Source organism: Mastomys coucha, unplaced genomic scaffold (genome assembly GCF_008632895.1).
Source record: "Mastomys coucha isolate ucsf_1 unplaced genomic scaffold, UCSF_Mcou_1 pScaffold13, whole genome shotgun sequence".
Classification (NCBI taxonomy): domain Eukaryota; kingdom Metazoa; phylum Chordata; class Mammalia; order Rodentia; family Muridae; genus Mastomys; species Mastomys coucha.
The window spans coordinates 38,310,493-38,335,187 of NW_022196895.1; the positions used below are offsets into that span (position 1 = coordinate 38,310,493).

At 40.9% G+C, this 24,695-nt stretch overlaps 1 protein-coding gene and 1 non-coding gene across 4 annotated transcripts in view; one reads left to right on the forward strand and one right to left on the reverse strand.

The window, feature by feature from the left end:
• Window positions 1–98: 98 nt before the first annotated feature.
• LOC116087862 lies at window positions 99–247 on the reverse strand. The gene has a single exon (XR_004117654.1). It is a non-coding gene; the product is annotated as a small nucleolar RNA SNORA62/SNORA6 family (small nucleolar RNA).
• Window positions 248–3,868: 3,621 nt separating this feature from the next.
• Rbm27 (RNA binding motif protein 27) overlaps window positions 3,869–24,695 on the forward strand; it is a 69,806-nt gene continuing 48,979 nt past the window's right edge. For all 3 annotated transcript variants that reach the window (XM_031365572.1, XM_031365573.1, XM_031365574.1), the window contains exons 1-3: window positions 3,869–4,132; window positions 16,392–16,510; window positions 21,001–21,125. In XM_031365572.1, the coding sequence (XP_031221432.1) occupies window positions 4,074–4,132; window positions 16,392–16,510; window positions 21,001–21,125 (303 nt within the window). In that variant the 5' untranslated portion in view covers window positions 3,869–4,073. The remainder of the gene's footprint in view (window positions 4,133–16,391; window positions 16,511–21,000; window positions 21,126–24,695) is intronic.

The window sequence follows — 24,695 nt, forward strand, 5'->3', positions numbered from 1 at the left end:
CTGTAGACCAGGCTGGCCTCCAACTCAGAAATCTGCCTGCCTCTGCCTCCCAAGTGCTGGGATTAAAGTTGTGCACACTCTTGCATTCTCTTTTTTTAATTTGTAGCAAAGGTTACTATCAAACTCCACTCACTGGATCAGAATGGTATGTTAGGGAAAACCTTGCCACTCATTTAGCACACTACCTACACTTGTGAGTTCATCAGCCAGCATGTGACCTCAACTCCAAGCTCTAACAATGTGCAGGGGACAGTGAAGGCTTCCCCAGTGCCTTCATTAACTCTGCAATACCAAGTACCTTGTTGTTGCATGGGATGGCAATGTCCACATAGTGCAGAGGAGAATCTGTGTTACACAGAGCAATGGCGGGCAGGTTGACATAAGAGGCCTCCATGAGGGGCTGGTGGTCCACCCTGAGATCAGTCACCACTAGAAGCTGTGGCTCCCTGAAGGCTGCTTGGATCTGGTTAGTGAAGGTCCCAAGTGGCCGGCAATAGGAGTGGGGCCTGTGCACTCTTGCATTCTTAACCCTCTACATTGTTCTGGTTTTTTTTTTTTCATTCATTCATTCATTCATTCAATTTATTATTTTTCAAGACATGGTTTCTCTGCGTAGTTCTAGCTGTCCTGGAACTCTATATCTGGCCTCCAATTAAGAGATCCACCTGCTTCTGCCTCCCAAGTGCTAGGATTAAAGGCGTGAGCCACCACCACCCAGCAAGATAGGGATTTGTTATATAGCCTGACAAGGAACTGGCCTGAAGCTCATTCTGCTGCCTCTACCTCTGCTGTGGTGGGATTACAGGCATGAATGGTCATACCCTGCTCAGACTGCCAAGTTATACGGTTACATCTAGGCCTAATCAAGTCACTCTTTGAATATTATTTACTTGCTTATTCATTTTCTTGGGGTCCTTTTTTTGAGACAAGATTTCAGGTAGCTAGCTCATGCTGACAACCATCAATGCACTGTGTAGCTGACAGTGGCCTTGAACTCCTAATTCTTCCTCCTCTACCACTCAAGTGACACTGTAAGCATGAATGACTACATCAGGGTTTCTTTTTTAGAACTTGGATGGTTTTTTGTTTGTTTGTTCGTTTGTTTGGTTTGGTTTTTTGAGACAGGGTTTCTCTGTGTAGCCCTGACTGTCCTGGTCCTCACTCTGTAGGCCAGGCTGGTCTCGAACTCAGAAATCTGCCTGCCTCCGCCTCCCAAATGCTGGGATTAAAGGCATGCATCACCACTGCCCAGCTGTATGGTTTTTGTTTTGTTTTGTTTTGTTTTGTTTTACGGTAATGTCCGTAGTAACCACTGAAGTGAAAGAAAAACATGGATAAGCATTAAAAGGGAAGGGGAGGAAGAGAGAGAGAAGAGGAAGCAGCAACACATGGAAGAGCTCTGGGCTTTTCCACAGACCTTCTGGGGCTACTTCTGCTCTACCTGTAGAGGTGTGAGTCTGGATACAGCAGTCCATCTCTCTGGGCTTTCTCTTTCCTTTGTAAGTAAACTTCCCATTTGATTCTTTATCTAAGGGGTAGGCAAGCAGAGGGCAGAAAGCCAGACTCTGGTGGCACCAGTCTTGCTGCACTTTGGGGTTACAGCGCTATTTACATTTTTAAGTGGTTTTAAGAATGAAAAAGAATACTTCATGAAGTGGAAGCAGCCTAGGTGGCCATTAGCAGGCAAATGCCTAATGAAAATGGGCAACATACTTACAATGGGCGACATACTCACAATGGGCTTTCAGTCGGCTGGAAAGACAAATAAGATGATGAAACTTGCAGGAAAATGGCTGGGTCTGGGTCTGGATATTATTTTATTAAATGAGGTATCCAAGACACTGAAAGATAAATATTGTGCCAGGCGGTGGTGGCGCACGCCTTTAATCCCAGCACTTGGGAGGCATAGGCAGGCGGATTTCTGAGTTCCGAGGCCAGCCTGGTCTACAAAGTGAGTACCAGGACAGCCAGGGCTACACAGAGAAACTCTGTCTTGAAACCCCCCCCACCCCCCCCAAAAAAAGATAAATATCGCATGTTCTCTCTCATATTAGGAACCTAGATTTTAATATTTACATACATGGATCTGTTTGGGTGTAAGTGAGGTCGTGACATCAAAAAGGGGGTCATGGAAGGGGAGAAAGAAGCTTAATAAGGGTAGAAGAAGAGTAACAAAAACAAATTATGTTTGAAAATGATTTGACACATATTGGGTGCTTTTTTTTTGAAGCAGAGGCAGGAGAAGAGAATTGTGATGAATTTCAGGCTAGTCTGGTGTTGTATTACATAATAAGACCTGTCTCAAAAGTCAAGGAAAATGAGATTTCATGATGCAAAAGTTGACATGGAACTGACATTTGTATTTAATAAGAATTCCATGCTATGGGAACATAGCCACAATTACTGGTTTACATATCATCTATGGCCAGGTTCATGCCAAGTCATTTCATGTTGAGCAGTTGCAAGAATGGCTTCAAGTTCCCATAACCAGAAATAGTTCCCATCATCTGGCCCTTTATAGAGAGCAAGCTGGATACCACTTGCTCTATGATCAGTATAGTTAGTACAACTGCTTATTTTGTGTTGATCTGCCTCTTTTATGTGAGATGTGTGCTCACTCGGTATTTTCCAAATGTTATTACATAACTCCACAAACTGTTCAGTTATCTAGGGTTTCCCCTCCATTGGAATCCTAGTACACAAACAGGGTCTCTGTATTTGTTACTGAATAAGCCTTATTTGGTTTTTCAAGGACAGTTTTTCTGCGGAGCCCAGGAACTTGCCTCAAACTCACAGAGATCTGCCTGCCGCTGCCTCCCAAGTGCTAGGATTAGAGAGGGCCACCACACCTGCCCTGAATAAAGCATTTTAACACCAGTGCCAAATCACTAATTTCAGAACACCAGCCAGAATTTCTCATCTAATAAAAACTCAGTTACCTATTTTTGTCAAATCCCAGGTTTTTTTTTGCCATTGTTATTCTCTCTCTCTCTTTCTTTCTCTCTCTCTGTCTCTTTCTCTCTCTCTTCCCCCTCCCTCCCTCCCTCCCCCCCCCCAGGGTTTCCCAACGCACCACTTTCGCCATTATTTTTTAAAATGATATTTGTGGATGAAAATATTGCAATTTAGAGATGCAATTAAGAGATATTAGTCTGGTGCGTTTAAACCCAGCACCCGGGAGGCAGAGGCTGGTAACTGTGTTCGAGGCCACAGTTCCAGGACAGCCAGGATTACACGGAGAAACCCTGTCTCAAGAAAAACAAAACAAGCAAGCAAGCAAACACACACACACACACACACACACACACACACACACACACGGGGGGGGGGGGGGGGGGGGTTGGGGGGGAAGGGAATAATTTTTTGTAATTGAAGCTTAGCAGCAAAAAATCAGAAGCATGAACACCGATCATCAAAATGAGTGTATGAGGAAGGGGAAAAAAAATTAGCAAGATCTTGCTTCTTGGCAATGTGTCCAACATAAACGCACAGCACGCTGTGCTGCAGATTTACTACAGCTGAGTCATTTTGGGACACCGGAGCGAGTTTCCAGGAGAAAAACGAGCGTAAGAAACCAGGAAGAGGGGCTCTCCGGGTTCCCCGAGGCACTCCCAGCAGCAGACACCGGTACTGCGGGCGAGGGTGGCGGCATGGTCAAAAGAGGAGTCGTGGACCCTTTAAGAGACACAGTACCTTCTCCAAGATACCATCTTGCACCGGGAGTTCACTGAACTCTCCACCTACCTTGCTAGGTCCCTCCGCCCTCACTGGGTACGGCTTGCGGGCGGGGCGAACGAGCCTTTCGATTGGCCTTCCGCGCGCAGCCCTCTATCGCCTATTGGTTAGTCTGCCCGTCACTCACCCTACCTCCCGCCCACCTGGGCCTCCGTGCTTGGTTGAGTGGGGCTCTTGGGTTAGTTCCTGTTAGGCCCGGGCCCAGGGAGTAGGTGAAGTCTATAAGATGCCCGGTGGGTCCGGGCACTCGGAGCTGTGAGGGAACGTGAGGCGGCGGAGAGCGGAGACCCGCGGCGGGCCTTAATAGAAGCGGCGGCCGAGCCCGCCTTCCCTGCACCATGCTCATAGAAGATGTGGATGCCCTCAAGTCCTGGCTGGCTAAGTTACTGGAGCCGATGTGAGTGCGCCGGGCCGCGCCGGGCCGGCGGCATGGGCGTTGGGGACCCGCGGGGGCGTGGGGGAGGGGAGGCGGGAGTCCGGGCCGCCCGCCTGATACTTGTCCACAGTGGTGTGAGGTGTTGGGGGAAGGGGCCGGGCACGGGCGTCGGGGCTTCCCGAGTACACACACCGGGAGCCGGCCCGGGGCTGCAGGCCGGCGGGAGACTGAAGGACGGCGACCCGGGAGCTGAGGCGAGTGGCGCGACTGTCGAGGGATTTTTAAATGTGAAAGCTGAGGTGTGGGACGGCCGAGCGGGCTGGAGGACTTTGCAAACAGTGTTCGGGAGCCCCCGGGGGTGTTGAGGGCCTTCTCGGAATACTGGGGCAGAGAGGGCGAGCGGGGGTCCTGAAGCTTAGTCGTCATCGGGTGAGCACCAAGGGATGAGACTATTAGAGGGTTTGAAAGACTGGAGTGCTGAAGTGGATATGCGGGCATAGAAGGGCTTTGATAAATCATTGGGCAGCTCCTGGGTACGAGAGCAAGGAGACTGAGGGATTTTAAAGGTATTCTTGAGGAGTTGGTGGTCGAATTGCTGGTTTTGAATATCATAGGATGTTGGGGGAAAGACTCGAGATTTTTATGTTAATTGAGGGTTGAAAGGACTGACTAGTGTGTAGTATGTGCGTACGATGAGGTTGAACCTGATACTTGCAGGATGTATTTTTTTTTAAAGATACAGGTATTAGGGCAAAATGGGCACAAGAATAAATAAGGACCTTGTAAACATTGTTGGGAGATGACAGGGCAACTATTATTGGGGTGTAGGGTGACTGTTGAGGGGCAAGGAGAATGAGAGACCTGTCCTCTTAAGATATTTTGGGTAGTGTCAGTTGTACAGATATTGAGAGACTTGACAGGGACAGCAGAGGGATAAACTTCTTGGTATATAACTTTTAAGAAAGTAAAGGCTGTGTGGAGTGTTTGGGGATTCTTGGGTATAGCTAGTTTCTAGCCCAGTCTTGTGAGGAAGAAAGGATAGAAGGCAGGAGAGACCAGTCTTTAGCCGGTTCTTTGAAGAGAGCATGGGAAGCCGAATGGGAGGGAAAGAAGCATGCATGTCTTGCCCCCCTTTAATTTATGTTTCTTATTTACTCTCTTACTGCCCCCCTCCCCGCCCCTTAAGAGAGTTCGAGGAGGAGATAGTCGGGCCTTGATTCATCATCAAATTACTCTAGTTTTTTTTTTTTTTTAATGAGTTTTTCAGGGGGTGGAAATTGGAGGTATTGATAAAGTTGAGGCTGTTGGGAGACTTTGTCGTGCTTGCCTATGTGTTCATCTATGAGTTCTCAGCCCCCTTAGTAATTAGCTTAACTAACTTTTTGTCTTTTTTTTTTGCTACTTTGTGTTTTGGGGGATGGAAAGGCACCTCGGGAGGAGGGTCATCTTGTTGTAGGCCAATGTGTTACTCTTGTGGAGGCATGCTGGTACAGAAGAGTGCAGTGGGAAGTTGGATGTCTGAAGGGCTGTTTGCTGCAGGAGTGGAGGAGCGTAGGTATGAGTGAATGAATGAATGAGTAAATAAGTGTGCTGAAGGGCCTCGTAGTCAAGTGGTAGCCAGTCCAGTTACAAGGGAAAGGACTTCTGCACATGCTTGAAAAGTTTGGTAGGATATTTTCATCGTTTTTTTTTCTACAGTGGAAAATGTTAGGGCACAGAGATGGAAAGGAATTGTGATGTGCAGTTTGGAAATAAGATAGAACTAAGTAAATTTACCATATGTGGAAAGAGCTGAAAAAAAGGAGAAAAGTCTGTATGTTTTTAAAGATTAGTTATATTTTTCAAATTAACACTTGAAAGAGTCTTTGAACACTCACTGTCCTGTGGCCTTTTCTTGCATTGTAGAACATGGAACCCGGAGCCACACCAGTGTTTTACTAACCGAGCTGCATCCCTAGTCCATCTTCTCCTAAATTCCCCTCATAAGTTCCCATTCTGTTGTTTAGTAGAGATTCTTTTAAAAGTATTAAATGTATGTTTTATGTCTTGGGTGGGCTGTAGCAAGTTTTAGTATCATAACTCATTTTTTTTTTTTTTCCGAGACAGGGTTTCTCTGTAGCCCTGGCTGTCCTGGAGCTCACTCTGTAGACCAGGCTGGCCTCAAACTCAGAAATCCACCTGCCTCTGCCTCCCAAGTGCTGGGCTTAAAGGTGTGCGCCACCACGGCCCGGTCATAACTCATTTTTATTTAGTTTTTTTTTTTTTTTTGTTTTATTTTCTTTTGAAGCACCCTAAAATGTTTTAGATAGTAAAGGTACTAGCTAGTACTTTTTTCCTTAAGGTAAATGTCATATAGGAATGCTATCTGTCTTACTAATGATGTGTTCATTAGGGTAATTTTTTTTTTTTTTTTTTTTTTTTTTTTTTGCTGGTCTGAAAATTTTAATTATTCTATAATCTTGAATGAAAAGTAAATTTTAAAATGAATACTTGAGAGCTTGAGAGATTATTGCCTCGGAGATTAAGAGTATTTGCTGCTCTTCCAAAGGACCTGAGTTCGGTTTCCAGAATCAATGTAAAGTGACTCAAACAATTGTTAAGGGTGGTTCCAGGTGGAGATCTAGTATCTCTGGCTGCTGAGGCACCAGCACTCACATGTACATTCCTACACACAGACATACACAGCTACACATAATTAAAATAGAATAAGAATAAACCTTCAAAAAATGAAATGAATATATGAAAGCTAGGCTTGGTGCAGCACTCTGAAGGTTGAAGCAGGAGGATTGCCATGATTTCCAGGCCAGCCTGGCCTACAATGTTCCAACCTAGCTAAGACTGTTATGAAGACCTTGTCTCAAAATAAAAAAAAATCAACCAACCAACCAAATAAAAGATTACTTGAAGTTAGTGTTAAAACTTAATTTGTGAGCTGGATGGTGGTGGCAGAAGCTTGTGGATCTTTTGAGTTCGAGACTACGTTGGTCTACATATCACGTTTCGGGACAGCCAAGGCTGCATAGAGAAACCCTGTCTCAAAAAAAACTTAAAAAAAAAAAAAAGGCTGGAAAGATGGCTGAGCGGTTAAGAGCACTGACTGCTCTTCCAAAGGTCCTGAGTTCAAATCCCAGCAACCACATGGTGGCTCACAACCATCCGTAATGAGATCTAACGCTCTCTTCTGGTGCATCTGAAGGCAGCTACAGTGTACTTAGATATAATAATAAATAAATCTTAAAAAAAAGACATTACTACTTAAACTTTAACAATGTAAGTGCCTAGACTTATAAAGTTTTATTTTTTAACGTATAGTATTGGTTTTAGAGAGATATGTTAATTAAAAATAGTATGTGCAAATGCCATATAGCTTTTCATTCTTGGTACACTGTTGTGGCAGATTACTTTTTGTTTAGAGATCCTAAAAACATAATAAATGATATGCTAATGTGGGTTGTGTTTATAAATTTACTGTCATAGCAGACTGACATGTTACTACAACATAGCATTTCAGACCAGTTGTCAGGCTTTGAAATAATGTAGTTGCAGTAACTAGGTTGGAATCCAGCTATGGCTGAACACATGAGTTTGTTCCTCTTATGCTTTGTTTTTTTGACTTAATTTTTATTGTATGGGTGTTTTTGCCTACATGCATGTCTGCACTATATATGTACCTTGTGCCCATGGAGGCTAGAAGAGGTATTGGGTTTCCTGAACTTGGAATTAAGGGTGGTCGTGAGCCATCTAGGGTCCTGTAGAAGAGCAGCCAGTGCTTTTAACAGCTGAGTCCTGGAAGGCATAACCTCTTACCTCCCTTAGTTTACTGGGGAAAGACCACAACTGCCATTCCTGATGGCTGTACACTAAAAGAGGAGGAAACTAGGTCAAAAGTTAAAGACAGACAAGAATAACAGATCTTACGTGAAATCCTTATTTTTCTTTACCTATAAAGAATTTTAGACATGGGGGGGTCTCCATAAGGGGGTATTTGGGGGGGAGAGGAGCATTGGTATTGGGATGTCAAATGAATAATAAGAAACAAACAAAAAACCAGACCCAATCTAAAAAAAAAGTGGACATCATTGTCAGAGACTATGTAGGGATTATGCATAAATTGGGGTGTTGTGACATCATTTTATCAAAAATCACTACTCATGTAAAAAATGATTACTCTGCCGGGCAGTGGTGGCGCATGCCTTTAATCCCAGCACTTGGGAGGCAGAGGCAGGCGGATTTCTGAGTTCGAGGCCAGCCTGGTCTACAGAGTGAGTTCCAGGACAGCCAGGGCTACACAGAGAAACCCTGTCTTGAAAAACCAAAAAAAAAGATTACTCTGTGTGTGTGTATGTGTGTATTTCTACATGTAGAAGTCAGAGGACAACTATATTGTTGCTTCTTGTTTGGCTTATTGTAAAAATTTGTCTTGGTCATACGGTCAGTTGGTTGGTCTCTCTCTCTGTCTGTCTTTTGGATTTTCAAGACAGGGTTTCTTTGTGTTAGACTGGCTGGCCTGAAACTCAGAAAACCCATCCTGCCTTTGCCTCCCAAGTGCTGGGATTAAACGCATGGGCATGTTTTTTAACAAGTCTACTATATAGCACAAAGTGGCCTAGATTTCACTGTTGCCCAGAATGGCCTTGAACTAACTTACAATCCTGCCATATTTTTAAGTGTTTTGATTACAGGCTGGGTGCTGTAGGTATATGTTTTTAATACTGGGGTTTGTAAGTTTCTTGGACAGTTGCTTCTGTCTGTTTATTATGATAGAACATTGTGTGATTCAGGGCAGTTAGTTTTTACTTATATCTATCTGATTCATTTTGATCTTGGAGAAATCTATTTTCATAAATACTGATCTTTCACCCACTTTACAAATATAGTGTGGTCATGATGCAGACTGTCAGAAGTGAGTGCTTTGTGAAGGTATATTAAGCATGGCAGATATTTTGCTTATTAATGTTGGGTGCCACTACTATCTAACAAATGTTCATTTGTCACAGCCAGTGATTCATTGCCATCCTATAAGAACAGGAGTTGCTAGTGAAAGTCCTCGACTTGTAGTTTCTGTGAGTTCTAGCAACTCATTACTATTCTGTAAGTAAGAACAGGAGTTGCTGGTGAAAGTCATGGACTTTTCATGTAGTTTCAGTGCGTTCTGATCATTTCAGAGTCTTTCAAACTATAATAGGAGATATGTTGATACTTCAAAGTATTATGGAAAGGGCAATAAAAGATTCAAGAGTAGGATTAATTTCCTTTTTGGGGGGTAGTGGAGGGTTTGAAACAGAGTTTCTCTGTGTGTCTCTGGCTGTCCTAGAACTTGCTCTGTAGATCAGGCTGGCCTCAAACTCACTCATATATTTCTGCTTCTAGCTCTTGAGTGCTGGGATTAGAGGCATGCACCACTACTGCATGCCTGAATAGGATTATCTTATTGGTTTATATTTTTTTGGTTTAATAGTCATGGCAGGTATGTTTACATCCTGTAGTAGGCTGGTGATTTTTAGGACATTACACTCTGGCTAGTTATTACTGCAGTTGCTCAGTTGGGAACAAACATCAGCTAGCAGTCACTAGGCCTGATCTTCTGGTAAATTACCTACTAGGGTGTAATAAGTATTTTGGATTACATTCTTAGGAAGGAGAAATATTTATAATTTTTTAAAGTACACTAGTAGCTTCACAAAATTTGTATTTATATAAAATGACATGAATCTTGTTTAAGACAGCTTTCATGGGCTAATAGGACAGGGATTATTTTGCCAAAGACTTGTTGACATATTTTGGAGTACTAAGAGTACACTTGTTCTTATGTTCTTGATATACTTCCTAAATATGTCTGACTTCATTCTTCCTGGTCCAATAGCTATAGGGTAGAAGCCAAAAGTTGCTTTTATAGCCAGCCCTGTGTTTCCTATCACTGTGTTCTCATTCTCTCACAGTATTGCTTTTATAGTTATTGTATGTCTTTTTTTGTACCACTTGTGATTTTGTTCAGCAATGTTTTTCATAACCACCTTCTAGTCATGTGACTTGAAGGGCAAGGTCTGTCTTATTCAAAGTGATCAAAGTCATCAAGCAAGAGACTTGGTACTAAGCCTATCGGTGGTGGTACATGCCTTTAATCCCAGCACTTGAGAGGTAGAGGCAGGAGGATTTCTGAGTTCAAGGCCAGCCTGATCTACAGAGTGAGTTCCAGGACAGCCAGAGCTATACAGAGAAACCCTGTCTCCAAAAAAAAAAAAAGAGAGAGAGAGAGAGACTTGATACTTAACAAACAGTACATGTTTAAATGAATGAACATCCTCATATGTATATTTTGATTGTTTGACAATTAGAAAAAATAAGTTTGTGTTGGGGTTGGGGTGCAGCTTAGTAATGCAGAGGGCCTTGGGTTTGAGTCCTATCATAAAAAGATTTATTTTTTGCTAATTTTACTTTGTGCATATATTTAATGGGTGATTACTGTTCAGGAATGTACAATTCAAGTATCAAAATGGCTTGATGTGTATGTTATGCAGATTATCAAAAGCAAAACAAAAAACAATTGTGGGGATATCTCTTCTCTATATACTTTCATGAAAACCCCTAATTAAGAGTAGAATGAAGCCAGGTGTATAGTGAAGCATGCCTTCAATCCCAGCATTTGAAAAGCAGAGAGGGGAAATCTCAGTCTGGTCTACATAGCGTGTTCCAGGACAGTCAGAGCTGCCTAGTGAGACCCTGTCTCAGAGAAAGATGTGCACTCCTTTAATCCCAGCACTTGGGAGTTCGAGGCTAGCCTGTTCTACATACTGGCAATGGCTATATAGTGAAAACCTATCTCAAGAAAGATTAGGAGTAAGAGGAAAATGCTGTCTATGGTCTTGATGTTGATGTCACCCAAAATTCATGTGTTGAAATTTAATCCCCAATGCGAGAGTATTAAGAGGTGAGGCCTTTATTATTATTGCACTATAGGAAATAAAATTATTGGTGTTTATTTTTAATTTTTCCTCTATAAGCTTTGTAGCTGTAACTACTCACTATGAAATTTTCTAGCTTGATTTCTAATTGACATTACATCAAGAAAGCATTTTCATATTTGTGTATTACTTTTTATGGCCATCACTGTGCATGCCTAATATTTCATACATCTCTGGCAGTAGGACTGGCTTCCCTGACGACGATGATGACCACTACCACTACTACCACTACCTCTTCTTCCTCTTCTTCCACCTCCTCCCCTTCTACTTCCTCCCTCCTCCTCTTCTTCTCCTTCATTGGTTAGAAGTAATACCGTCTTTTTACAATAAACAGATTTTTTAATGTATAAGTATTTTCAGGGTTTACCATTGTTTCCTCTGTCTAGTTTTTAGTAAATATGAATATTGGTATTAATGTACATTAGGATTACTAGGCCTTTCCCCTCATGATTTGTTAGCATGTTTATTAGTGGCCTTATCTTTGAAACAGAGATCACATTAAGAAGTTAAAATCAAGCCCATGTTATGGAAAATGTGAATTTTGCTTGAAGGTTTAGTAGTCTCTGTCTTATTCCTGAAGCAAATGCCAGCAAATGACTTTTTAGTATTGTCTCTTAGTTTAGTGTCAAGTTAGAACCTTTACATTTTCATTTGGGAATTAGTATATGCTTCAAATATGAAGCTGATGTGTTAGCTCTTATAATGTCCACAAATGGAGAATTCATCAGAAGAGAAAAAAATTCAAATTTAGGACCTTCTAGATATTTGTAGGACAATATTTGGCAAGCAGTCCACCACTGAGTTATTTCTACAGCTTTTTAGTTTTATTTTAAGATAGGGTTTCACTAAATTGCATAGGCTGTTAGTTCATCCTATAGTCCAGGAATGCCTTGAAATTATAATCCCTCTGCCTTAGCCTTTCCAGTAGCTGGGACGTCAAGTCTATGCCAACATGTCTGCTGTATAACTGGTTTTGTTTTAAGATGACTTAAAGATCATTAAAACATCTTACGTTATGTGTGAGTTTTAATGAGTCCTCCTATTGGAAACACTATTTTTGAAACTTTCTTTTGCTGATTGTTATTTCAATTAAAAGTAACTACTAGTTGAGGCTTATAGAATATTTATTTGTCTTGTAGATATACACTAGAAAAGTATATGTGATGTGAAATACATTTTACATGCATAGAGTTAGAGCCTAATTTTACTTCAGAGGTAGACTCTACCTAATCTTTCAAAACATTTAAAAATTAAATTTACAGGAGCTGGAGAGATGGCTCAGGCGTTAAGAGCACAGAAAAATAACATTGCCATTTTCTGCCATATTTATTTATTTATGTAAATATTTTATAGAGTATGAATGTTTTGCCTGTACATATATATATATATATATATATATTTGTATGTACATATGTATATACATGAATATATATATGTTCACCGTGCACACCTGGTACCTGCAGAGACCATAAATAAAATAGGAGTTAAATACCCTGGAACTAGAGTTGCAAATGGCTATACTCTTCCTATGGGTACTGGGAATCAAACCTAGATTCTCTGTAAAAGAAATACACCTTCTTAACCATTGAAGCATTTCTTTGCTCCTTCTATATCATCTGTTTTAAAGTCAGTGTTAGAGAATATCTGTGGCTGGTAAGATGGCTTAGCAGGTAAAGGTGCTTCAAGCCTCATGACCTGAGTTCAGTCCCCAGACCCACGTGTTATAAGGAGAGAACAGAGTCCCACAGACTGTCCTTTAATCCCCATGTAAACATGCACACAAGTGTTTAAACAAGAAGAGTATCCTTAGCCAAGGTCCAAATCTTTTTTTCTTTTTTTTCGAAACTGGGTTTCTCTGTGTAGCCCTGGCTGCCCTAGAACTCACTCTGTAGACCAGGCTGGCCTTGAACACAGAAATCTGCCTGTCTCTGCCTCCCAAGTGCTAGGATTAAAGGCATGCGTCACCACTGCCTGGCCCAAGGTCCAAATCTTTATTTTAAATTTAAAATATATATAATTTAAAATTGGGCTTGTGCTAAGTTGATCTGTTCATACTTCTCCAAAAGGCAATATATTTTAAAAGAGTTATTTCTTTACAAAATTGTGTGCATGGTGCGTGTCTGTGCAGAGGTTTGTGCACATGCATGCAGTGCCCACAGAGGCCGGAAGTGAGCCTTGGATCCCCTGGTGCTGGAGTTACAGATGATCGTAAGCTGCATGATGTGGATGCTGGGAACAAAACTTGAATTTTTTTTATATGAGCAGTAAAGGCTCTTAACTGCTGAGCAGTCTTTTCAGCCATAATATTGTGTGTGTGTGTGTGTGTGTGTGTGTGTGTGTGTGTGTGTATGGTGAATTTTTTGCTGCAAACTGCAGTGTGGGTGATGCATTGACAAACCAATCCTTGAAAGTAGGAGGTTAGGGCAGATGGGGTGGCAAGAGGAGCCTGATGGGAACCAGGCCTAGCAAGGCAGCAGAGGAGATGAAGAGGATGTGGTGCATCCCAGAGATTCACTTCATTAGCTGGAGGCATTGCTGTATATGGGCTGAAGGTCCTGATATCTGAGCTGGAGGGCTGAGTGAGTGGTGGCTCTGCTTCCTGAATAGTTTGTGTGCCAATTTTTCAGAAAGCAGTTCCGATAATCCTTGATGACCCTGGTTATAGAAGCCATCTCCACAGTCATACTAGCCCAGGGGGATTTTTCTGGGTGGGTCCATGTTGGTGAGCTGAGAGAGAACCTTCACCACCAATCCCTTCTTCCAGGTAGCATCGAATTGGCTCCCACTGGGGAAGAACAGGGTTCCTTCTCCGTGAAACATGCCATCCATCATCTCCCCGACGTATCTCGTAGGGAGGATATACTCAGCACTGCCCTCCTTCCTCTCGTTTATGTATTCCCCCGATATATTGGCTCTAGGCATACTGCATGTTAGCAGCTAGGGTCTAACAGACACCAACTTCAGCTGTCTCTCGGCGTCACTATGAAGCATAATATGGTTTTTTGTTTGTTTGTTTGTTTTTTGTTTTGTTTTGTTTTGAGACAGAGTTTTTCTCTGTGTAGCCCTGGCTGTCCTGGAACTCACTCTGTAGACCAGGCTGGCCTCAAACTCAGAAATCCACCTGCCTCTGCCTCCCATGTGCTGGGATTAAAGGCATGCGCCACCACTGCCCAGCTACAATTTTCTTTTTAATTAAAAATTGTATTATGGCCGGGTGTTGGTGGCACACGCCTTTAATCCCAGCACTTGGGAGGCAGAGGCAGGTGGATTTCTGAGTTTGAGGCCAGCCTGGTCTACAGAGTGAGTTCCAGGATAGCCAGGGCTATACAGAGAAATCCTGTCTTGAAAAAAAACAAAACAAAAACAAAAAAACAAAAAAAAGAAAGAAAAAAGAAAATTGTATATTTGTATAATATGCAAATAATAATACATCATATTCATTCTTAGCACACTTTGCCCCTTGCTTCTGATTATGTAAATTAGTTCTGAGTTTTGTAAAATTGAGAGTGAATACATTTTCTCTTTTTTAGAATTAGGTTCATAGTCTATCTGTCTCTGTCGCTCTAGAATTAGGTGCATGATATCTCTGTGTGAGTGTGTATATATGGAAGCCAGATGTCAACATCAGGTGTTTTTTTCCCCCATCTCTACCTCATCTCCCCTGAAACTCACTGATTGGCTGTATTGGTTGACCATCAAGTTCTGGGGACCTGTCTCTGCTTGACTAATAATCCAAAGTCAGGTCCTCATGCTTGTGCTGTGAACACTTTACCAATGAGCTCTTGTCCCAGTCCACTAGGTATATAGGCTTTACAGGACCATCCTTTCTTAACAGTGTTGGCAATGAAGACAAGCTTTGCTCTTTTACTAATGTGTAAGCTTTTGTTTAGTTACTTATTTGTTTGAAGATAGGGTTTCTTTGGCCCAGTATGTTCTTGAACTCAGTGTGATCTTCCTACCCTGATCTCCCAAATCCTGGGAATTATAAGTATGAGCTAGCACTTCTGAAGTAGAGGGTGCTAGTTTTCCTTTTGTTAGAAAATGTGATTGACGGTCATAGATTGAAATGTCTTAAACTTTCTGTGTGACAAAGGAGAACTAAGAATTATAGAATAAGACTATATTGAATAGCATTTTATAAGGATTTGACCATTTTGCTTACATGATGATTAATTTGCTGTCATCTAGAATGTTCATTTTTACCTTGATAAGAACCAGGCATGGTAGCACACACCCCTAATTCCAGCAGGCAGAGGCAAGAGGAGCATCACAGATTTAAGGCCACACATAAAATTCTGGACCAGTGAGACCCTGTTTCAGAAATAAAACAGAACAACCCAAATAACTCTTTGAAGCCACATGGGATACTTAAATATGTTACTTAAATGTGCACGTATTAGGATATGAACACACACGTATGTGTGTATATGTATGTGTATACACATATATTTATATATAAACATGTAAACTTTTTTAAAGATTTATTTATTTATTTTATGTGAGTACATTATAGCTCTCTTCAGACACACCAGAAGAGGGCATTGGATCCTGTTACAGATGGTTGTGAGCCACCATGTGGTTGCTGGGAATTGAACTCAGAACTTCTGGAAGTTCAGTCAGTGCTTTTAACTGCTGAGCTATCTCTCCAGCCCCAACATGTAAACTTTTAAGATCAAACATTACTTCTGACAGATTTGTCAGGAATCAGCAAGCCAGAATCATGCGATCTCTGGCACAGGAGGTGACTTTTGAGTATCAAAGCAAATGAAGGTTCTTTCAGCCGCCTTCGAACACTTGTATACTTGTTTCTAGCTCTTGAAGTTTTCCTTTGCTTACAGTGGGTAATGACTAAGGAGCAGGGTGGGAAGGTTAGTGGTACTTCGAGTAGCCAGTTTTGAATGATGGTCCCTGTGGCTCTGTGGAAAGGTAATCTGAGAAGAGGAGTAATCTGTCTCATCATTTTCCCTTCCCTGCTTTTTCCTCAGTGGTCACATGAAACATAGTTCCTGGGGGTGTTTATTTGTGGCACCAATTTAGGGGTAACCCTTTCTTTGTTGCTTCTGAGAAATCAAATAAATGTACTGATTCAATGTTCTTTGTATTTCTAGAACCTTGGGAATAGGAGGCAAACTAAATATTTAAGAAAAAAAACAAGCAGAAAAGGAAAATCTCACTTGGAGTACTATTTGTTATGATAGCTGCCTATATTTGCAGTCAATTTAAATCTTTGATTTTCTAAAATATGGGTAATGTCTTTAGTAACATTACTGTTCACAAACAATGTTTCATGATTTTAATTTTCTCTTTGTTTAAACTAGATGTGATGCTGACCCTTCAGCCCTAGCCAACTATGTTGTAGCACTGGTCAAGAAGGACAAACCTGAGAAGGAATTGAAAGCCTTTTGTGCTGACCAACTTGATGTCTTTTTACAAAAAGGTAATTGTTGTGGGCCTTCAACCAAGTATTTTAGGTAAATATTTTTAATTTAAAACTTCCTGAAAAGAGCCAGTGGGGCTGGTACATGCCTGTAATCCCAAAATTTGGGAGGCTGGGGCAGGGTTTGGAGGCCAACTTGGGGCTATGTAAGGGAATTCCAAGTCACATGAGCTACTTACTAGGCAAGACCCTGCCTCAAACAAAACAGCAACACAACCAAACTTCATAAAGGAATAGCTTAAGGGGAAAAACACTTCCTGAATTTATGTGTAACCCTTCCTTGCACAGTGCCAAGCTAATCTCAGTATCATTCCAGTTTTATGTGCTTCGGAAGTAAGACAGGTATAAACTTCATAGGAAGGATCCTTTGAATTCATCAGTATCCCCATTCATGATGCTTCCATTTTTGTTGTGTGTTTAGGAAGGACAGCTTTTCCTGTCCTTCTTTGCTTCTTCCCTATAGTGAGATAGTGTTTCTAATATTTGGTAGATTCTTTCAGCTTTGGGCTGTACTGAGCTGATAGTTAAGAGATAATTGTTTAAGGCTACTGAAGCTGCTTTCTAGTGTGTCGGTGTGTGTGTGTGTGTGTGTGTATTTGCATGTGCCTGGTTGTATGTATGTATGCATATTATATTCATGCACAGGCAGGCATACATATGTTCTTGTGGGAAACATAGGCCAACCAATGCATGTCATTTCTCAGGAGACTTCTGTCGTGTTTTTATTTTTTTATTTTTTTATTTTGTGTCCTTGGTCTGGAACTTGAAAAGTAGGCTAGAGTGGCAGGCCAGCAAGCCCCAGAGATCTTCCTTCTCCAGTGCCAGGACTACAAAGAAGTGCCTCCACAGCATGGATTCTGGGTTCAAATTCAGTGCTTCACTAACCAAGCGATCTCCGTACTCCTGAAGCTGCATATTCTTGCTGTTAATACAGTGAACCCAATGTTCTTTTTCTTTTTTTAGCTGGGGCATGTTGAGATCCAAGAAAAGATGGATAGGATTCTCTTCTCTTTGTACCTTTAACTTCTCACCTTCAGCTGGACATGAGGTGCTTGCTTGTAACTCAGCACCCGGGAATTGGAGGCAGGAGGATCGGAAGATCCGGGTTCTTACGTAGCCTGGGCTTCACAAGACTGTCAAAATAAACAGATCTCTTATCTTTTAACCAAAGTCCTCCCATGAAACAGAGCTTGCAGGAAGTTTCTCTTGCTGTTTTCTTGATATTTTCTGCCCCACTCCACCCCCACCCCTGTCTAGTCCTCTTCTAAACCACACTGCATACCTCTGTCTTCAAATGTCAGTGAATATGTCCCTACTCAGAGCCTGTGGAGATGTTTTATGTTTGCCTAGAATATTCTTTCTCCTTTTTGGTCTCTTCAGATGTCATCATGCACAGTTTTCCTATGTGATCATTTACCCTTTATTCCTCCCAGCTCTGTTCTCCCTCTCCTTCTCCCTGTTCCTCTCCTTCCATTCCCCAACTCCCTCTCTCATATTTTGGGAAAGGGTCTCAGTATGTATCTGTAGCTGGACTGGAACTCACTGTGTTGAACAGGCTGACCTAGAACTCATAAACATCTGCTTACCTTGTGCCGCTTGAATACTGGGGTTAAAGGCAAGCACTGCATAGCACTTGTAATATTCTGCCGTTTACTTATTTGCCAGGTAATCTTTTCCTCCCTTGCTTTTTTCTTGCAAGTAGAGACTTGGAACCTACAGTATTTGGTATATTATTTATTTACTTATTTGTGTGTGTGTGTGTATGTGTGTGTGTGTGTGTGTGTGTGTGTGTGTGCGCGCGTGCGCGCGCATGCCAAAGCATGCATTTGAAGGTTAGAGAACTTTGAAGAGTAGAGTCTCTCTTGCCATGTAGGGCATGGAGATTGGAGTCAGGTCAGCCGGCTTGGTGGTAAAGGCCTTTTACTCACTGAGCTATCTCACTAGCCTTATTGTTTTTTCTTTCTTTCTTTCTTTTCTTTTCTTTTTTTTTTTCTTTTTTTTTTCTTTTAGTTTTTTGAGACAGAGTTTCTCTGTATAGCCCTGGCTGTCCTGGAACTCATTTTGCAGACCAGGCTGGCCTTGAACTCAGAAATCCACCTGCCTCTGCCTCCCAAGTGCTGGGATCAAAGGCGTGCGCCGCCACCGCCCAGCTCCTATTGTTCTTTCTTTCTCTCTCTCTCTCTCTCTTTCTTTCTTTCTTTCTTTCTTTCTTTCTTTCTTTCTTTCTTTCTTTCTTCCTGTCTGTCCGTCCGTCCGTCCGTCCGTCCGTCCGTCCGTCCGTCCGTCCGTCCGTCCGTCCGTCCGTCCGTCCATCCATCCATCCATCCATCCATCCATCCATCTATCTATCTATCTATCTATCTATCTATCTATCTATCTATCTGTTTATTCATTTTGAGACAGGATTTCTCTATATAGCCCTGGCTGTCCTGGAACTCACTCTGTAGACCAGGCTGGCCTCGAACTCAGAGACCCGCCTGCCTCTGCCTCCCAAGTGCTGGGATTTAAAGGCGTGTGCCACCACTGCCCAGCTCTATTTGTTTGTTTGTTTATTTGTTTTTTACTTGAACTGTCTTTCAAATTAAAAAGTAGTACATGTGAAAATACAAAAGAATATGAAGTTACTTTCAAAAGGTTTTGAAGAGTCTAATTTATTATATACAGTTATATGTAACAGTTAACAAGAGGTAACAGTTTTATTTATTCTTATGTGTTTCTTTATTGGTAGAGATCATATAGCACAGGGTATCCTTGAATGTGTCATGTATTGGAAGATGACCCTTGAACTTCTGATTATCTTTTTTTGTTTTTTGTTTGTTTAGTTTTGGTTTTTTGAGACAGTGTTTCTCTGTGTAGCCATTGCCTGGATACTTCTGATCTTCTTGGTTCTGCCTCTGAAGTACTAGGATAAAACATTACAGGCATAAACCACTAAACTTGGTTTATTATTGATTAAACACAGGGTTTTCTGTATACTAGGCAAATACTCATTTATATCCCCAAACCTATTTTTAATTTTTTGTTGTTGTTGTTGTTGTTTTCGAGACAGGGTTTCTCTGTATAGCCCTGGCTATCCTGGAACTCACTCTGTAGACCAGGCTGGCCTTGAACTCAGAAATCCACCTGCCTCTGTCTCCCAAGTGCTAGGACTAAAGGCATGTACCACCACTGCCTGGCTATTTTTAATTTTTTTAAAAATTATTTTTATTTTATGTGTATGAGTGTTCTGTCTACATGTATGTCAGTGTACTGTTTACATGCTTGTGCCTGTGAGGGCCCTCAGAGGGTGCCAGATCCCTTGGAACTCAGTTATGGATGGTTGTGATCTGCCATGGGATACTGGAACTGAACCTAGGTCCTGTGTAAGAACCACAGTCAAGCTCTTTTAACTGCTGGGCTTTCTCTCTAGCTCTTGGGTTGTAGTATTCATTCATTCATTCATTCATTCATTCATTCATTCATCTATTCATCTATTTAATTCATCCATCCTTATGGGAATGGGCATCACTCCAGTATAGAATATTGGAACTACTGAGTAGTCTAGGTTGATGGCCCTCCAGCCAGGCCTCCTGAATCAAGTATTACAGGTGTAAACCACCACATTCCATTTCTGCTAACAATTTTACCATTTTGAAAAAAGTTTGCTTGTAAAATTAGTAGCATAAAGGAATATGTATGAAGATTTTTTTTTTTTTTTTTGGTGGTAAAAGTAGTAGACTTTTTAGAAATGTGTAACAATTGCAACATGAGATGCCTTTGAAATACCCAGCCCTCCCTTATGTTAGGAATTGAAGAGTCTGCCACTGAGCAGTACCCCTGAGGGCAAGACCAATGAAAGTTACTTTAATTAGAGTAAAACTAGAAATATTTTGATACTTATGTTTTCGGCAAGATTACCTGTTTCTTTTATTCTATTTGTCTGAGGAAGTTTGACCAAAATATGGAGTTGAGAAAAGCCCTGATACTGATTTCAACCCATGTAAACAGACCTAATTCATTCTTTGAGTGGGTAGTGCATTCTGTCTAACTGTAGGATTGTATCACGAAATTACTTCTTCCTCTTCTATTTATGTCTTTTTACCACCTGTAGTACACAGTTTGTCATTTTAGTTTCTTTGAACATATAAACACATAAGAGTATCTTATGTGTTTATATCTTTCACATCTGTATTCTTAGTAGGTCAAGAGAAGTTTTATATTCTATTTGATAATTTATTTTGTTAGTCTCTTTCTTATAGGAACTTTGTCTCTAATCTTTTGTTCTTAAGCAACAAAATGTTATATTTATATAATTTGCACACATACAATTATGTCTGAAGGATTTAAAAAGAAACAAAATCTCTAGAAGTGGATTTCTTTTCCTTTAAGGTAAGTCTTGCTTTTAACCCTGACAGCAGTGTTAATGATTTCCTGTATTTTAAAGTGATGGCAACAATATTTAAACTTTGCAGTTTTGTTTGTATAACATTTAATTTTTTTTTTCTCTTCAGAGACTTCAGGTTTTGTGGACAAACTATTTGAAAGTCTTTATACTAAAAACTACCTTCCACCATTGGAACCAGTTAAACCTGAGCCAAAACCACTAGTCCAAGAAAAAGAAGAAATTAAAGAAGAGGTAATATACTTCTTAGACTCTGTCACCAGAATTCTTAATTGCAAGTTGAAATTATTTTTGTGGTTTTTTGTTTGTTTGTTTGTTTGTTTTGTTGAGACAAGGTTTTTCTATGTAGTCCTGTGTAGTGGAACTTGCTATGTAGATCATGTTGCCTTGAATTTATAGAGATCCATCTGCCTCTGCTTCCCATGGTAGGGATATAGGTAGTATGTGCCATCGTACCCACCCTGAAAGAAATTTTTTTTTTTTTGAACAAGGTCTCTCCATCTAGAGGTGCATTTTCTCAGGTCAGCTAGAAGCCAGCAAGCCCTAGTGATCCTGTTTGTTTGCTTTTCAGAGCTGGGTTACAGGTGTGAGTAGGGCACCCCACTCATGTAGGTGCCAGCGTCTGAACTCGGGTCCTTGTGATTAGATAGCAAGCACTATTAACTGTGGAGCCATTACTTCAGACCTCAGAAATCCAGTGATTTCTAAACAAAAGTTTGGGTACATATAGAGACTTGGATAACAATCTAGCATCACAAAGATGGGGAAATGCTTTACTCTTTTTAACCACACTGTCAACATTTGAAAAATAAATAGGAATATTGCTAAGGTATAAAAACATGACTAAAGATACCAAGCTAAGAGGCTGGAAAGATGGCTCAATAGTTAAGAGTATGTAGTATTCTTACAGAGAACTTGAGTTTGGTTACCAGCACCTACTTCTGGTGGCCATAACCATGTTAACTCTAGCCCTAGATGATTCAGTGCCTTTGGCCTCTGTGGACATTTGCACTCATGTACACATACCCACCCCCATAACATAATTTAAAAAAAAAATCCTAAGAAAAAGATACCAACCCAATTGCTTATTTGAGCCAATATAGAAATATTATAGCCTTCATTTATAATTTATTTATAAATCAGGTAGTAATAAGAATGTAGAAAAGGTACTTTTAAGTGTACAAATATATAATCTCTATTTAGTCCAGGAACAGAAATATTTTTCAACTTTTTTGAAAAAAAGAATTGTTTTTATTTTATCAACTGTACAGTTAGCTTAGTGGTTAAGAGCACTTGTTCTAGCCCAGCAGTGGTGGTGCAAGTCTTTAATCCCAGCACTTGACAGGCAGAGGCAGTCGGATTTCTGAGTTCGAGGCCAACCTGGTCTACAGTGTGAGTTCCAGGACAGTCAGGGATACACTGAGAAACCTTGTCTGGAAAAAACCAAACCAAACAAAAACCACTTTAGGGCTGGAGAGATGGCTCAGCAGTTAAGAGCACTGGCTGCTCTTCCTAAGGTCATAAGTTCAAATCCCAGCAACCACATTGTGGCTCACAACCATCTGTAATGAGATCTGGTACCCTTTTCTGGGATGTCTGAAGACAGCTACAGTGTACATATAATAAATAAATAAATCTTTGAAAAAAATATTGTTTAAAAAAATAAATTAAAAAAAAAAAAACAGCACTTGTTCTTGCAGAGGATTCCCAACACCAACATGACAGTTTGTAACCATCTATAAATCCAGTTCCAGGGAGCATATTCCTGCCTTTACTTCCTTGGGCTATAGACTGTGATGGGGAAGCATAAGCCAAGTACACCTTTTCCTCTCCAGGTTACTTTTGTCATGGTGTTTTATTATAGCAGTAGTACCCCTAACTAAAACAAGTACCCTGAACTAGAGTTACAGACATTTGTGAGTTGTCATATGGGTTCTGAGAACTGGGTCCTTTGGAAAGAGCAGCAAGTGCTCTTAACTACTGAGCTATGTCTCTAACCCCCATTTTCCAACTTTTAAAATTTACTTTATATATATTTTAAAAATCTTTAAGGTCAGGGCTAGAGAGATTGCTCAGTGGTTAAGAGCTCTTTAAGAGATCCTGAGTTCAATTCCCAGCAACCACATTGTGGCTCACAGCCATCTGTAATGGGATATGATGCCCTCTTCTGATGGGTCTGAAGACAGCGACAGTGCACTCACATAAATAAATCTAAAATTTACTTTATTCTACAGCAAAGTGACCTTTAAATCTTTTATTTAGAAATAATTGTAAATTAACATCAGTTATATAGATAGCACTCACAGCACTTACATGATGCCTGCTTAGCTGTGTTATGAGGATTTGCTCCATTTACTTTAGTTATATGTCCATATCATAACTTTTTGAGTCATTGCTCACATAAATAATGGCCTTTATCTCTTTGCATTTTCTAAGAATAAGAATATTCTTGCTAGGTCATGGTGGCACATGCCTTTAATCCCAGCACTTGGGAGGCAGATGCAGGCAGATTTCTGAGTTCAAGGCAAGCCTGGTCTACAGAGTGAGTTCCAGGACAGCCAGGGCTACACAGAGAAACTCTGTCTCAAAAAACCAAAAAAAAAAGAATATTCTTTAGTGAGCTGGAGATTTGGTTCAGTTTGTAGAATACTGGCCAAACATGTACAAAGCCTTGGGTTTTATCAGTAACCCTGTATAAAATCAGATGTGGTGGTGTACACACCTTTAATCCCATCATTTATATGGCAGGGGCAGAGGAATCAGGGGCAGAGTTCACAGTCATCCTTGGCTATATAGTGAATTTAGGGGTGATAAATGGGATACCTGAAACCTTGTCTCCAGAAAAAGCTGGATTGTTCAGTTTATAAAAAGGTTTCACTTCTATAAACATGAGGACCAGAGTTTAATCCCAAACACCCCCTCCCTGCCCCAGCTCCCACAGACCCTTTATGCCTTATAATACCAATACTGGGAGGGTGCCTGGGGTTTGCTGGATACCAGTATGGTGGTACCAGTGAGCTTCAGATTTAGAAAGAGAACCTGTCTCAAAGAATACAGTGGAAAGTCATAGAAGAAGATACCAGACATAGACCTCTGGCCTCTACATGTACACTCACATGTGGTATGTCCACCTGTACACGTGAGCAAGTGCGCACACACACACACACACACAAGCTTTAAGATAATTATAGCACCATTATTAGTTTTAATATATTTAACTTTCATACCATATACTGTCCATTTATTAGTTTACCCAGTCGGGCCTTTTACTTATAGTCTGTTCTGTTCCTTTTTGTGTGGAGTTCTTTCTGAGATTTGTGTGTTGTTTATTTATCATCCCTGATTCACTTTAAAAATTCTTTGAGATTTATTTTTATTTGCAAATGGGTATTTTGACTGTACTTATATCTGTATACCATGTGTCCACAGTACCAGAAGGGAACATTAGATCCCTTGAAATTGGGGCTAAATGCAGTTGTTAGCCATCATGTGGGTGCTGGGAATCAAGCTCAGGTCCTGTGGAAGAGCAGCCACTACTTTTTTTTTTTAAGATGTTTTCTTTATTTACAATATCTCCTTTCCCAAGTTTCCCTCCAAAAGATAAAAGAAAAATAAAATAAAATAAGAAAAAAAATAAAATAAAAAAAACAAAACAAAAACTAAAACAATCCCCTGTTCCCTTCTTCCTCCCCCTGCTCACCACCCCATCCTCTCCCACTTCCTGGCCCTGGCATTCCCCTACACTGGGTCATAGAACCTTCACAGGGCCAAGGTCCTTTCCTCCCATTGAGGACCAACTTGGCC